At 36.5% G+C, this 14,468-nt stretch overlaps 2 protein-coding genes across 3 annotated transcripts; one reads left to right on the top strand and one right to left on the bottom strand.

Annotated features, from left to right (window-relative positions):
- The first annotated feature begins 4,231 nt into the window (after window positions 1-4,231).
- On the top strand, window positions 4,232-8,349 carry LOC112178053 (uncharacterized protein At5g08430). The gene is made up of 6 exons (XM_024316270.2): window positions 4,232-4,365; window positions 5,096-5,286; window positions 6,191-7,025; window positions 7,322-7,434; window positions 7,925-7,984; window positions 8,269-8,349. Exons 1-6 carry the CDS (start codon window positions 4,338-4,340, stop codon window positions 8,347-8,349), a joined length of 1,308 nt encoding a protein of 435 aa, XP_024172038.2. The 5' UTR covers window positions 4,232-4,337.
- Window positions 8,350-9,502: 1,153 nt separating this feature from the next.
- Window positions 9,503-13,947, bottom strand: LOC112175691. Of its 2 annotated transcripts, none has more exons than XM_040510214.1 (2): window positions 13,772-13,947; window positions 9,503-11,906 (listed from the first exon to the last, which is right to left on the bottom strand). In XM_040510214.1, the coding sequence occupies exon 2, from the start codon at window positions 11,611-11,613 to the stop codon at window positions 9,700-9,702; it is 1,914 nt and encodes a 637-aa protein (XP_040366148.1). In that variant the 5' UTR covers window positions 11,614-11,906; window positions 13,772-13,947; the 3' UTR covers window positions 9,503-9,699. The 2 variants fall into 2 exon arrangements, with proteins under 2 accessions (XP_040366148.1, XP_024169180.1); XM_024313412.2 differs by having other exon boundaries at window positions 9,503-11,936.
- Window positions 13,948-14,468: the final 521 nt, after the last annotated feature.

Here is a 14,468-nt window from a genome sequence, read left to right on the forward strand (position 1 = left end):
TTTTGTTGTTTCAGTATTTTGATGATTATGTTCTTGAAAAATAAAAGTTGGGCTTTGTCTTTTAATATTTCAAAGTTATTTTAGTATATTTTTTAGTTTTGACTAACAAAATTATTCTCTCTCTCTTTTTTTTTTTTTTAAATCAAGCCCACGGGGCGAAGTAGTATATTCATCACAAGCCAGAATAGACCGTTACATACCCTTCCGCTGTCATTTAATAGACAAACAAGAATGTAGTGGTAGTACCCACAATGGTACGTAGAAATAGACCCACTCATTATACATTTCAAATCGTAAAGATAACGGATATCCTCCTTCGGTACTACTCCAGAGACGCTACATAGACATAGAGTGCACATCGGTGCTTAGTTTCCTAATACAAGGAATTAATTATTGTAATTTAGATAAAAACTAAAAAACATAGGGTTGGGCCTAGGCCCTAAACCCTAGCCCAAATAAACATTGGACTAGGGCAGAAACCCAGCCCAACAATTTGCAGCCCAACATGGTAATCCGCAAGGAAGTTCGCCCCAGGCCCATCAAACCAGTTCGGGCCAGTCAGCCTGCTCCTCCGTGCCCCGTCGTACAAGATTGGGCGACGTGATCCGTCCGACCCACGTCGCCCGATCCACGTCGCTACGCTTTGCACTGCCACGCCATCCTCTTAGAGTTCCAAACCGCAACGACCTGAATCACCACATCGCCCAAGCAACGCCGCCACGACCTGCATTACTACAAACCAAAACCATCCCCGATCCAGGCTGCCCAAAACCCCACCGCCATCGATCGAGATCTCTGACGCCTGCGATCTAGGAAACCCATCGGTGGGGATCGTAATACTGGCCTGTGCAGCCCGACCACCACCATCTGAACCATCCCAGTCAAACCAACTGAAAAGCCGGAGCGCATTCCTTCAACGAAGTCACCATGGGCAGTAGTTCTCCCGTCCAGCAGGAGGCTAGAGGCCATCCCAACATCCAGGTGCCGCTGAACGAGACCAAGAATCGAACGGAGTAGGCCTTAGGGTTTCTGAGGTGAGAGAGAAACCTAGATCAAATACATATCCCATTTTAATTCCTATGATTTTACCTTTTACAAAATTCTTCTCTTAATAATAGTATTGATAAGAGATATTTAAAAAAAGAAAAAGAAATTTAGTAGAAACAATAACTTTTTCTCACCTCCTCCATTTTATCATGTCAACGAGATTTAAATTTGTGACCTCTTCAATATAATAATAATAAAAAATAAAAAAAAATCTTAGTCCACTCTACCCTTACATTTTTTTTTTTTTTTAAAAAAGAAGGACGTCAAGTTTTATTTAAACAAGATTTAATTCGTACACTGAGCAGCTAAGAAGCTACTCAAGCCTAGGGGAATAGAACCACTCCACCTAGCATATACATCAGAAAATAGAGCCAACTTAGCAAGCTGAAGTCAATGAGATTTAGTAGAAACAATAACTTTTTCTCACCTCCTCCAACTTATCATGTCAATGAGATTTAAATTTGTGACCTCTTCAATATATTTTTTAAAAAAAAAATCTTAGCCCACCCTACCCTTACATTCTTCTCTTAATAATAGTATTGATAAGAGATATTTAAAAAAAGAAAAAGAAATTTAGTAGAAACAATAACTTTTTCTCAAAATGGAGGAGGTATCATGTCAATGAGATTTAAATTTGTGACCTCTTCAATATTTTAAAAAAAAATTAGCCCACCTACCTTTACATATGGTAGTGAGAATCAAACTCATAACCTTTGCAATATTGGAATTATAACTTACCACCCCACCATCAACATTTCACAACTTAAGGGCAAAATAGAAAGTATTTTGAGTATGAAATTGATTTAGCACTTGGCACTTTGGCGGACTTGTATTTTAACTGAATTGGTATGAAATTTCCTTTTTATAGCTGAACAAACAAAAAATTGATGAAAATATGAAATTCCCCTTTCATGGCTGAAAAAAAAAATCGATGAAAATAAAAGAGATGGATATAACTCAAGTTCCAATGCATATATATTTGGCTTGAGTACGTGCTTAACAGACTCGCGATCTCTTTTTTTATTAGCCGCACCCAATTGCCACCCTACCATTTTCTTTGTTCACCCTACTTGCTCATTACACCCTACATTTTAATTTCAATTATTAAATTTACTTATTTAACCCATTTCTCTTTCCAAGAATATCTTTTAGAAAATAAATATTTTTAATGAAAATCTCTCATTTAATTTATACTCATAAAAAAATTAAAATTTATTAAAGTTTCCTAATAAAATCATAATATGATTTTATTCCCATTTTTTTAATTTTTCTTTCAATTTCAATGTTTTTTTCTTTTTTATCAGGAATTTCAATGTTCTCTATTTCAATCTATGTAAAAAAGATTAGTAAATTTACAACTATGATCAATGAAGAAGAGATTGATTTTTTTTTTCTTCGTGTTTTAAATTTTTACTTTCAATGTTCACAAAGAATATTGCAAAGATTTTGATGAAGTTAAAGGTAATGGTTTTGTGAATTGAATAACGAATTAACGATGTTAACGATGAGTAAGCAACAAAAAAATAAAAAAATAGTAATAAATTCAAATTTGGGTTGAGAAGATAAAGATTAATATTATCCAAGGAGAATTAAGTAGTATTTGTATTTAATTAATTACTTATATATTTATTTTTTCTTACATATTTGGATTTTAGAAAATTAGTATACTTATTAGTCATTTTGCATTTGGGTAATATAGTCTTTCAATAATTCAAATATTTGTAGGATGAATTAAGAAAATAGTAGGATAGCAATAGCCGCACCCTTTTTATTTTCAATGGTAATCATCATCCCTAGAATTAAGGTACCTTTCCATTTGAATATATGACGACTGCCAGAATTTGATTGATTAGTAGAGCCAACATGGCCCAGTGTACTGTGGAAATCAGCTACAAAGGGCCTATCCTTGTGTAACCGAAGCGACAATCACAACGTTTAGGGTTTAGTGAAGACATTGGGAAAAGCGAGGAATATCAATGTTCATCGATATTTTTTATTTTTTATTTTTTTTACTGAAAGCTAGCGTGCGTGTGTGTATATATAGGGTCAACTTAATTCTGCAATTAATACAAAATAAATTAGTGTCCTATTCCGGGTAGATTCCTTTGTAGCTGGGCTGTTTCAATCTCTTACCCGGTAAACATCTCAAATCAGACAAGTTTTCTCAGTAAGTCTGCTTTCAACCGTTGGAGGCCGATTGGAAGAGAGAGACTTTATTGCCCTTGCATTGCATGGTAATACTATTCATTCAGCAAAGGATTGGATTATTTCATATGTTTTTGGTTTTAGTCTTCCTAGCAAAAACTCATTAATTTGGTTTTTCGTTTTGCTTCTGGGTTTTAATTAGGGTTTAGACGAAGGGATGAGGAACAAGAAGAAGAGGGAGGTGGTGGAGGCAGAGGAAGAGAAAGATTCAGAGGATTGGTGCTTCGAATGCAAAGATGGTGGAGATCTTATTATTTGCGACTACAAGTAAGTTGTTACTTTCCTTCTCTACTCTGGGTATGCATGTTTTCCTTGGAATGATTTGATCAAACTTAGTTTGGCATTCTGAAGATGAAGTATTGTACATGCAAGAAACTAAGGTAGTCAACGAAAACATTCCCTTCCTTCTCTTTGTACTTGGGCTTGCTTGACTCGGCCTTGTTTTCCAAGTAGTGCTTCATATAATTAGAAACGAAAAACGGGGCGTGGGACTGAACTCACGATTTAAAAAAAAAAAAAAAAAAAAAATTAGAAACTAAAATTTACCAAAGAGAACTGAATCTCATATACCAATGGGTTGAATTTGGGATCCAAATTATAAAATTTATTACTAGGATGACATTGATACAATATTTGTTCGTGCTATATATGATTACCACCATTGTTGTTCTCAATTTCTAAATCTAAAGTATGTCAAATGCAAAACAATGTGTGGTTAGTAACATAATTACACTTTATAATTTTTGTTTTTTGGTCTGAACTTGGTTTATTTAGTGTTTCAGATAAATGAAAGGCACCATTGAGGATCAATAAAAGATAATTAAGTTTCTACTAAATGCCATGCATTTAACAGAAACTTCTGTCGTGTGCATCGCTAATAGGATTTTTTTTTTTTTTTTGTGTGTTGAACCTCAACCTGTACTTTGTGTCCTCATGGCACCTATGCACATTATGTATGAAGATCTGTACGACTTCTTTGGTATCTTCTGTTTCATGTTTGATGCTTATTAACACCTTTACCAATTGATATCAGGGATTGCATTAAAGTTTACCATCCGGGATGCGTGGGGAAAAAGAAAACCTTCATGAACTCTGGAAGGCACTGGACTTGTCGTAAGATACTTATCATTTGAGGATGATGTACTGGTGTTTTTCTTTTCTTTGTTTTTGTTACATTGGAGGATGTAATTCAAATCCTGATCCAATTCCCCACCCTCCTTACCAATACCCCTACTTGTGTTTCTGTTGACTACTTATCATTAGTTCAATGTTCCAAGTGCTCGTGTATGATGCTAACGACTGTTCACCTTTCACACATATTCTATATATACTAATTGAGGGTTATTGGCACTGTAGCATAGGAACAGTGATGTCTTAGTAACAGTGCCGGCTTGTTAATTCTAAGAATAAACTATTCAAATTCATGTGTTCCCTTCCCCTTTATGAACTTGTGTTTGTGAAATCAACAGTTCCACTCACTCTTTTGCCTCATTTTGTCTCTTACCAGCAAGTTAGATGTGATTGGAGTTCTTTCATTTGGCTATGTATTCATCATTGACAAGGTCATTAATCTACTGATTAATCAACCTGAAAGCTAGCATATATATTACTTAATGATCTGTATTTTCTTTGGACTTCTTAACAAATGTAAAAAAATTCACACAGTCAAATTCACACACAGACAAGGTATATCAGTGTTAAAGAAACCCAGCTTTTAAGCTTGCAAATTTTCTGTTGCAGCATCAATTCACAGATTAAATACTGCAGTAAAATAGGTTTAATTAATGTTTTTAGTACATTTTATGTATAGAAATTTTAAGGATGATGCACTTCTGTTTTTCAGGTAGGCATTCTTGTTCAGTGTGCTCTAGTACCCCAAGGTTTTATTGCCTTTGCTGTCCAAATGCATCATTATGTAGAGATTGCTTCAGTGCTTCTGAGTTTACGCTGCTAAAAGGGAATAATGGCTTGTGCAAGAGTTGTTTAAAGCTTGTTCTGCTTGCAGAAGAAAACTCGGAATATGGTTTAGAAGGAGTATGTTTACTAATTAATCCTCCTGCTTAGCAATTTTAGGAATCTCTTTTACATGATTTAGTGACATTTAGCAGCAATTCTTCCTCTCTTGATCATTACCTTTTCTTCAGATTTTAATTAAATTTCTAGGCATTTCCACATGATTGCAGTCTCATTTGGGTTATCTGGATTTATATGGAAACTTATTTCATTTTAGAAGCTTAGGAAAAACGAAAGGGTAATAACTACAAAGTTAATCACCTCCTGGCGTGTTCAAACCAGTATACACATTTTGGAAAGTAATGATACTTCAATAGTAACCGAGTAATACAGCATGTACTAACACATGTATGATGATGTCAGATAGGTAACAAGTAAAATAGTATGTTTCACACCTGTAAATTAAATTGAATTCAGATAACGATATACACGCGGTAACGAGTAATACTGCATGTACTACACGTGCAAAATGAACTCAGATAATGATGTATAAAGTATATCATTTTCCTTTGCAATCTGAAGGTTTTATATTTTTTCTCATTGGAAAATTTTCGGGGTGGTCAGGAGTGAGAGAGGGGTATTGGCTTGTCTGCAACCCATAATTTTACTCTTTATAAACAAGGTACTTATATTTGCCTGATCTGAAATTTTATGTCATATCTTTGGAGATCTGCTTACAGATAATCAAATCTATTATATGCGTTTTTAATGAACACAAGAGATCTGTTCGATTTCGAGTTTTTGTACTTGATACATGTTATGAATACCACTATTTTATTGAAAATTCTTTTAGCTCAAAGCGATGAGAAAAGGCATCTGTTTTGCTTAAATTTGAGTCTCTTTATTATTCATTATCATGGTTGCACTTGATATAGATTATCATAATCTATGTTTCTTTTTGTGTTTTGTGGTTGTTGAATTTCAGGAGAAAATAGACTTCAAGGATCGTGATACTTTTGAGTGCCTGTTTAAAGAGTGTTGGGAAATCCTAAAGGAACAAGAAGGTTTCACTTTGGATGATGTCTATTCCGCATGTGCCACATTAAAGGGAAAAAATCATAATTGCAGATTTGATTCAGTAAATATTGGTGATAGTGACGAAAGTAGAGACCTGACAACATCAGATGGCAACACTAGTGCTATAGAGTTTCAGGAGACAGTAGGAAAAAAGAAGAGATTTCAGCCAATGGAATTTATAGGATGGGGTTCCAAACCTCTCATTGAGTTCCTAAGATCCATTGGGAAGGATACGACCAAGAAGTTATCCCGGTTTGAAGTGGAGTCTATCATCTCTTATTACATCAAGGATAATGACCTCCCAAAACAGAAGAAAATGGTTCAATGTGATAATAGTCTCTATTCTATCTTCAAACAGAAATCCATCAATATGGCAAAATTATATCAACTTCTGGAGGAACATTTTGCAGAAGACATTATGGTAATAGAGGATAGTGGAAGTCAGGATGAAGATATAATCAGATTGGAAGATAAGAACCAAGGTACAAAGAGCAAGAAGAGAAGAGTGAGCTCAGATGTAATAACAACTGATGAAAACAAAGCTCCTAGTATCCATAAAAGCTGTTTTGCATCTATTATTGCTGAGAATATGAAGTTTGTTTACATAAGAAGGAGCTTACTAGAAGAGTTATTGAAGGAGCCTGATCATTCAGAAAGCAAGATACTAGGGTGTTTCGTGAGAGTGAAAAATGACCCTCAAGACTACCTTCAGAGAAATAGTCACCAGCTTTCACAAGTTAAAGGTATTGTATATGCTATTGAGTCAATATTATGTGATTCATTGTGTCAATAATGTCAGATTAGATAACTGACCTTGTAGTTTATATTTGGTTGTATGCTTGTCAATGAAAACTTCTCGATGTATCTATGATTGAATTGTTGGCCAAAATAACAATCTGGGAATGGATATGACCCTAATGAGAATATAACAACATTAAAGACTGATCTTTAGTAAAGATGATATTATATTGACACCTTCACTAAGATATAATATTGCACTAAGATATTCTTTATTCTACTTTATTTTATTTTCTGGCAGGCATGAAGAAAATCACAGCAACTAATGGAGCAGACTTTGAAATTCTCCTGCAAGTTTCCCATTTTACAAGATATATTCCCATTTCTTTGCTATCAGATTCTGACTTCACTCAGGTATCCGGTTGAATGCTGAATAGGTCTCATATTTACAACAACGAATTGACACTTAATTTCTGGGTATACATAATTTACATAGAAGACTGAGATTCATCTTGCTTGTCTGTATGGAGATGTGACTTTTCAATCGTCAATATGTCAAACATTTGGACCTGATGTGAACTTCTTAGAGCTCTTATGACAATGTAATCTTGTAATTGATTATCTTGTGTAAGCATCAACTTATAGAACATTTTGGCCTGGGAGACAGGAATGTAATCTTGACTGTCCCACTAGCTGCCTTAACATTCCAAATGTCTGTAGAATACTTATGTGATAATTGAGAGACAAGCTAAACTTTTCATACTATTCCCAAATTGTCTTGATGGACAAGATATGATTTGCGGTTCTGATTAAGCTTTAGATATCATATAATTTCTAGAACTATACACTTTGTTTCGATTGGAAATTCCCCTCCATTCATGGAATTCCACTATGCTACTTGCAGGAAGAATGTGAAGATTTGCGCCAACACATGGCTGAAGGCTTGCTAAAGAAACCTACAGTTGTAAGTTTAATTTTCTCTTCTTAGAGATCTTACTGCAATGATAATGAAGATCCTTTCTATTTAGTTTTCCTTTGGGTTTCGAGCAAAAGTTTCGGGGTTCACCACAAAGATGTGGACTTCTGAGCTTGTTTCTTGTATGACATATAAATTGTTCTTTTGCTCTGAGCTTTCAAAGCGGTGGTTTATCAGATTTTACTCTTGAATCAGCCTGTATAGTGTAATGGTACATTACCACACATACATAGATATTTTTCCCAGCCTTAACCTGTGTTATTGTTTAATAGGTTGCGCTTCAAGAGAAGGCGAGAGTTCTGCATGAGGACATAACTAAGCATGTAGGTATTTCTTACTTTTTGCCTATTTGACATATCTAGTGCCTAAATCTTTTCATTATTTGCCAGACCTCAAATGTATTGCTCTTCACATTTTCTGTTCCTTTCTTCATCTTATGAATATAAATTGTCAGTGGATTCAGAAAGAGCTGGTGAGATTGCAAAATCGAGTTGATTACACAAACGAGAAAGGATTGAGAAGAGAATATCCTTCCATAGTCTTTATGCAAGTCTGCAGTAGTAAACGTTTGGTATCACTACTTTGAATGCTTCAAGTAATTTATTTGTCATAATTCTCCAAAACACATTGCACATGCACCAGGTATTAGCATTCATCCAAGGTTTTTGTACTGCCAACACATGAGGGGAATATGGGTGTAATAAGCTGGGTACACATTGCTGATCTAATTCCTTAAAAGCTTACCAAAAAAATAAAGACAGGAATTAAATTAGTGAGGTGCTTGATCTAAATAAAAGTTGCACTTTCTTATCCCCATTTAGTCATATTTTTATAGATAACGATACAACCTTCCTTTTCGAGTATTTCATTCTTTTTTTTTATTTTTTTATTATTAGAGTGGTGTTGGGTTTTGCTGTATCATTTTTTCTTAAAACATCGGGTTTCTATCTCTCCTGGATAAAATGGTGGTGAACCTTAACCTGCTTTGTGTTCAACGCTAGTTGAATATTTGGAGCAAAGAGAGCGACTAAAGAAACCATCTGAACAGGAACGACTGTTAAAGCAGTTACCAGAGGTCATTCCTGAGGTTATAGACATTGAATCGGGGTGATTGATAAGCAGTGAAGTGTCTGAGCACAATTGATCTTGTTGGGGTGAACTGTTAATTTATTTGGATGCTTGGTGACAAGTTGACCTTGAGCAATCCGAACTTCTCTTTTTGGCTTTCAGTGATATGACTTGTGGACAAGTTTGAATGAAGTTTGCTTTCCTTCGAGTGCTTTTGCTATTTTCTTTGAGAAAACAGCTTTGGTAATGGGATTTATCTTTCTTAATGACTTCCATTTCTGGAATGACTAATAACTAATAAGTAATAACCAAATAACAGTTACTGAACATGTATATTGCAACACTAAATTATAGAAAATATATGCAAGTGAATGAGATATATATACGGAAAGAGATGAAAAAAACATATGTTTCAGATCTAATCCAGTAGCAAGCATGTTTGTAAATCGTTGTCCGAGCAAGCTTAGCTCAGATAATAAAGAACATAAACAAAATCCAAATCACCCGTTCACCTTTGCATTGCAGTAAAGTACAGAAGCTATGTATGAGTCATTGAGCAAACATTATACACAATTGCATCATCAAAGTGTCCCAATACTATAAAATCTACATGCTAAAACATCAACTAGTATTTATCAGATGCCATCAATAGCATTTTTCAAATTACCACCAAATAGTGACATGAGAGGTCCTCCATGGACCCTCCCCTCCGGAATTTTGAAGTCAAAGCTCCTTCCCCCGTCACTGCTCCCAACACCAGTTCCGTACCCGTTTCTCTCTTCCTCAGGCTTCTCAGAACTCAATAAATTTGAATAGGATGATGAGGACTTCATTGATAGAGGAACCAACACCTGCGACGGTATGAGATGCCTTTTTCCTGGATTTTCTAGCGAATCAATGCTGTCGGAGATAACACTGATTCCTGAAGAAGAATGAGTGTAATCAAAACTGCTTCCTGCAGTTGAAGATGCAGATACAAGCCCATGGAAAAGTCCGGGTCCAATGAGACCTCCCTTGCTCATCTCCCTCTCCAGGACCAGGCTGCTATGAGCAGCACATAAACCACTCTTGCCTCTGGCAAATTTCTCACATTCTCCCTCTCCCCAAGTGCATCTCTTTCCCCCACCATGAGCCTTGCAGAAGTCTGTGCTTCCTTGAGCACTTTTTCCACAGTTGTCAAACTTACATCGCTTTCCTCCACCATGCCTGACACAACAATCAGTACGGCCACGGGCACTTTTCGTGCAGCCTGACACAGAACACCTCTTTCCACCACCATGAGCAACACAGAAATTAGTGCCTCCATGTACACTCTTAGGACAAATCCCACCACCATCAAAAAGGCAACGCTTTCCTCCACCATGTCCCTTGCATAATGGTGTGCTTCCTTCAGCACCCTTAGTGCAACCTTGAAATATGCAACGCTTTCCACCACCATGTGCCTTGCAATACATAGTACTCCCTTGGGCTCCCTTTGCACACCCCTCATGCTGGCAACGGCGGCCACCACCATGAGAGATACATAAACCAGCCTGTCCTTCAGCACTACGAGTGCAGCCTTCCACCTTACATCTTTTACCCCCACCATGTCTAATGCAAAGCCCCGACTTTCCTCGTGCAGCCTTGGTACATCCTCCAGAATAGCCACATCGTCTACCACCGCCATGAGCTATGCAGTTATCTGTTTTCCCTTCAGCACTTTTAGTGCATCCCAAGTGCTGGCACCTCTTCCCTCCACCATGTGCCTTACAGTATGCTGTTCGGCTCTCAGCACCCTTGTTGCACCCAGGTTTCTGGCATCTCTGTCCGCCTCCATGACCAATACAAAGACCAGATGCCCCTCGTGCTCCCTTTCTACAGCCTAAAAACTTGCATTTCTTCGGATTGCTAGTTCGGTAGTCTGAAGATGTTCCTGTAGTTGCCTGCTCAGAGATTGTTCCTGCCGAGTACTCTTCTGTAGAAGAAGGTTCATACCTCAGCTGAGATTTGGCCCCAAGCTCCAAGAGTTCTCGGGTCTGCAAAGAAACCTTGGTGCTGTCCATTCTCGGAGCAAAAAGAAGTGATGGCATATAACCACCTGATTTCTTGGCTGAAGTAGAACCTTCATCAACAACTGGAATCGAGAGTTGATTATCATGGTTCCGGAGAAATGACATATTAACATCAGTCTCTCCTGAAATTGCGCAATCAAGCACCGTTGAAGCTTCCACAGTCCCTCCAGAGAGACCAAGTTGGAGGATTGAATCGCCCTCAGATGCAAATCCCTGAGATAATGCAGTGGCCAATCCTTTATTTTTTGTAACCTGAAAATTGTAATAATCATCACAGTATTCACTTGGTGTTGGGCCCAATCCAAGTACTAATCTGCAGCTGTCATCAGGCGCACTGGAAGAGTCAACCCTGAAGTTGCTTTGAGAACATCTATACCTGGTTGTGTTGCTTCCACTTAAGCCAGGGCTATTCAAACATAGAATGGTGTCACCATAGTTGCCATTTTTTGTGATCTCCCCATCGTGGGAAGACAGTATGCTCTTCCTGTTCAAATCCATTTGCTGAGAGTTGCGCTTTTATGAGACCAAAACAACAAATCACTCTTTCACCATATACAGTTCTCAGGTCCATGTAACTAAATGAAAAAGTAGACAAAATCCAAACACATGGTCTCCACTGCTAACAAAGCCTGATGTATCTGACCTGTCCATCTTACTCAAATTAAGCTCCAACATACCAATTCATATGATCACTCACTTCTGAAAATATCTGATTACGTTTCTTGGATAGAACCCCTTTATGAGAATAGTTGATATCAACCTGCAAACGTCGTCGGGGCTTGTTCTGCTCCCTGATGAAAAATCATTGAGCTTCATTAACCCTGACAATAAGAGGAAAACAGAAAAGACTAATTATAAAATGTATGAACCAAATTGAAGAAACAACATCTTCAGAGAATATTGAAAACGAAATCATGCAACTTAATTGCAGTTATCCAGTTCAAAGACAAAAACAAAGGAAACTACCAGAGAGTAGAAACAACTTTTCAGAAAGTCAACATGGCCCTTGTTTGACAAAATGAATAGCAAAGTAAGAGAGTCTGGATCTATGCATGGATTTTTTCCATAAATCAAAAGAAAATGTGTGATTCTGCAAGTTCAGCCACAACTGTATTCTAATAAATTCAACTGGAAGTGGAACTATCAAACCAAATAATTTCCAACATCATCACCAATATAACTCAAAGCTCATAACCATGAACCAAAGGTGCAGCAGCAACAAGAGAATGCACACTCAATACCATTAATTTCATGTTTACAATCCAATGTTCATAATGCAAAGAGAAGTAAATAGTTTCTAAAATATTTTGTCATGTTTTTCGACAAAGAAATATTTTGTCATGTTGCAGCAGAGTTTTACAACAACAAAGCACTTCCTAGTCCTTAAAATAATATCCGGATCTTTTGTATTTACCTAAACAAAAACTGCAACCTTCAAAAAAGAGAGGAAAGTCAACTCCATGCGAATGATCTTAAAGTCTTAAACCCAACTTACAAAATTTTAACTCAACAAATAGCACATCGAAATATTTCTAGAAGTCCTTGGAAACCAAAGGATTTCCACAAAATGCAGGACATACTCTCAACTACTCCATGGACACAAAATTGCCATACTCCATGGTTGACTACTCATACTTATCTTTATTTGAATCATCCTCTCTTAACACCACAAACAAATTTTATTTGAGTTGCACAAGTTTTTACTATTATAAAATTACAATCCAAAGACAGAAGTGTTGATCTTAACCTACAAACTTCCATTGACTGAAGCTCTATTCCTACCCAAATGGTCCAACAAGCATTGCATTTACACTTCATCATTGAGATGGTCGCAAAAATTTGACGACGAAGCAATATGTGGAATCCTTGGTTTTGGTATGATGATGTCACAGTGACAGACCGCAGTAAAGCTCATCTAGCTTAATGACAATATTAGCACTCTGACGTGCTTAGAGATCATGAAAAGAGGTTTGAACTTTAAAGAGAACGAGAATGACTCAAATGCATTCAACTCCGCTGCTATTCCACATACTGGAACCAAGCGATTGTATGGCAATCTGAGTTGAATTCTTGACTTTGGAGGTTTTCAAAAACAGGTAGTAGGGGCCAATTCCCAGCGGTAATTGTTATTGTATTAAAAACAGGAAGATAACTGCAGACACATGTGGTTTTCAGCTGGTACTTAACTTTTGTTCCAGAATCATCTAAAACTAATACTAACCAATATCAGGGCCACAATTTCAATATCAAGTTTCTTACTTTCCTCCAGAATAATAGATGTTTTCATTATGCCATATACACACCATCTAACTTTAGCTATAAAACAGATGAAAAATACAACAAAGTCAAAACCCAAATCCATAGTTAACAGGACACTATTTTTCAAGATCTACAAGAAAACTATGATAAGAAGTCTTACAACAAAGAAGTTAGTAGAACACACAACTAGATCACAAACACCCAGATTACCATAGCCAAATTAGTACCCATATAAACTAAATTTAGAAACATATATATAAAAAAAAAAACAACCACCCATAACTCAAAACCTGAAAACCTTGTACAGAACCAATTCCAATACAAAACTACTAAAAAAAAAAAAGAACAAGAAACATCCCAGAGACACAGAAACAGAGTTGAAAGAAGAGATGAATACCGTGATGAAAGATATAATCCAAGGTGGAGATCTGAGAAGCAACAGCAGGAAGAGGAGGACATATTCTTAAAGCTGGGAAATTTTTCTTCTTGAAACAAAAGCTTTAACAAGAAAGAAGAAAAACGAAACAAATATAAACCAAGCAGCGGTGGCAAAGACCACTAATTAGGTACACACAAGAGGGTTCAATATTTCCTATTAATTTAATTTAATTTATGTAATTCGTCATTATTGTCCACTATTTTTCGATTTGGGCGGCCCTCTGCGTTTCTTCGTCATTTCTCTTTAGCATTGTCTTTTACTCTGTGAAATACCGGAAATAGCCTTGGTTGGGGTCACTGACTGTCAGAAACCTTAAGAGGCATACCGCATACCTTCCTGATTTGGACTATGCATACTTTTTCGTGAAAGCGACCGGGTCTGCAAAGACAGTTTTACCCTTTGCCAGCAGCCGCGTAAAATTGTTGCCGCTTTATCTCCCCTATTTTGTTTAGTTTTCTTTAATGAATAATATCTATACTTCGATATTCTAAACCAATGAATATCAAGTGACACCACTGTAATTATCGTTTTGATGTTGAGATAATGCAAACTCTCATGTATCCTAAAATTGAGAATTTAAAAGGTGTTATTTCTCTATGGTCAGACAACAAATGCTAGGGTTTCATCCTAGTGGTTGTTCCTTTCATTATTTTTC

This window comes from Rosa chinensis, chromosome 7, assembly GCF_002994745.2.
Source record: "Rosa chinensis cultivar Old Blush chromosome 7, RchiOBHm-V2, whole genome shotgun sequence".
In the NCBI taxonomy this organism is placed as follows: domain Eukaryota; kingdom Viridiplantae; phylum Streptophyta; class Magnoliopsida; order Rosales; family Rosaceae; genus Rosa; species Rosa chinensis.

Excerpts from the sequence above, each read along its gene's own strand:
- LOC112178053 (XM_024316270.2), top strand. The coding sequence starts at position 4,338 with ATGAACTCTGGAAGGCACTGGACTTGTC. Across the intron at positions 7,026-7,321 it reads CCAGCTTTCACAAGTTAAAG|GCATGAAGAAAATCACAGCA; the intron begins GTATTGTATATG and ends ATTTTCTGGCAG. Across the intron at positions 7,435-7,924 it reads CAGATTCTGACTTCACTCAG|GAAGAATGTGAAGATTTGCG; the intron begins GTATCCGGTTGA and ends TGCTACTTGCAG.
- LOC112175691 (XM_040510214.1), bottom strand. The coding sequence starts at position 11,613 with ATGGATTTGAACAGGAAGAGCATACTGTCTTCCCACGATGGGGAGATC.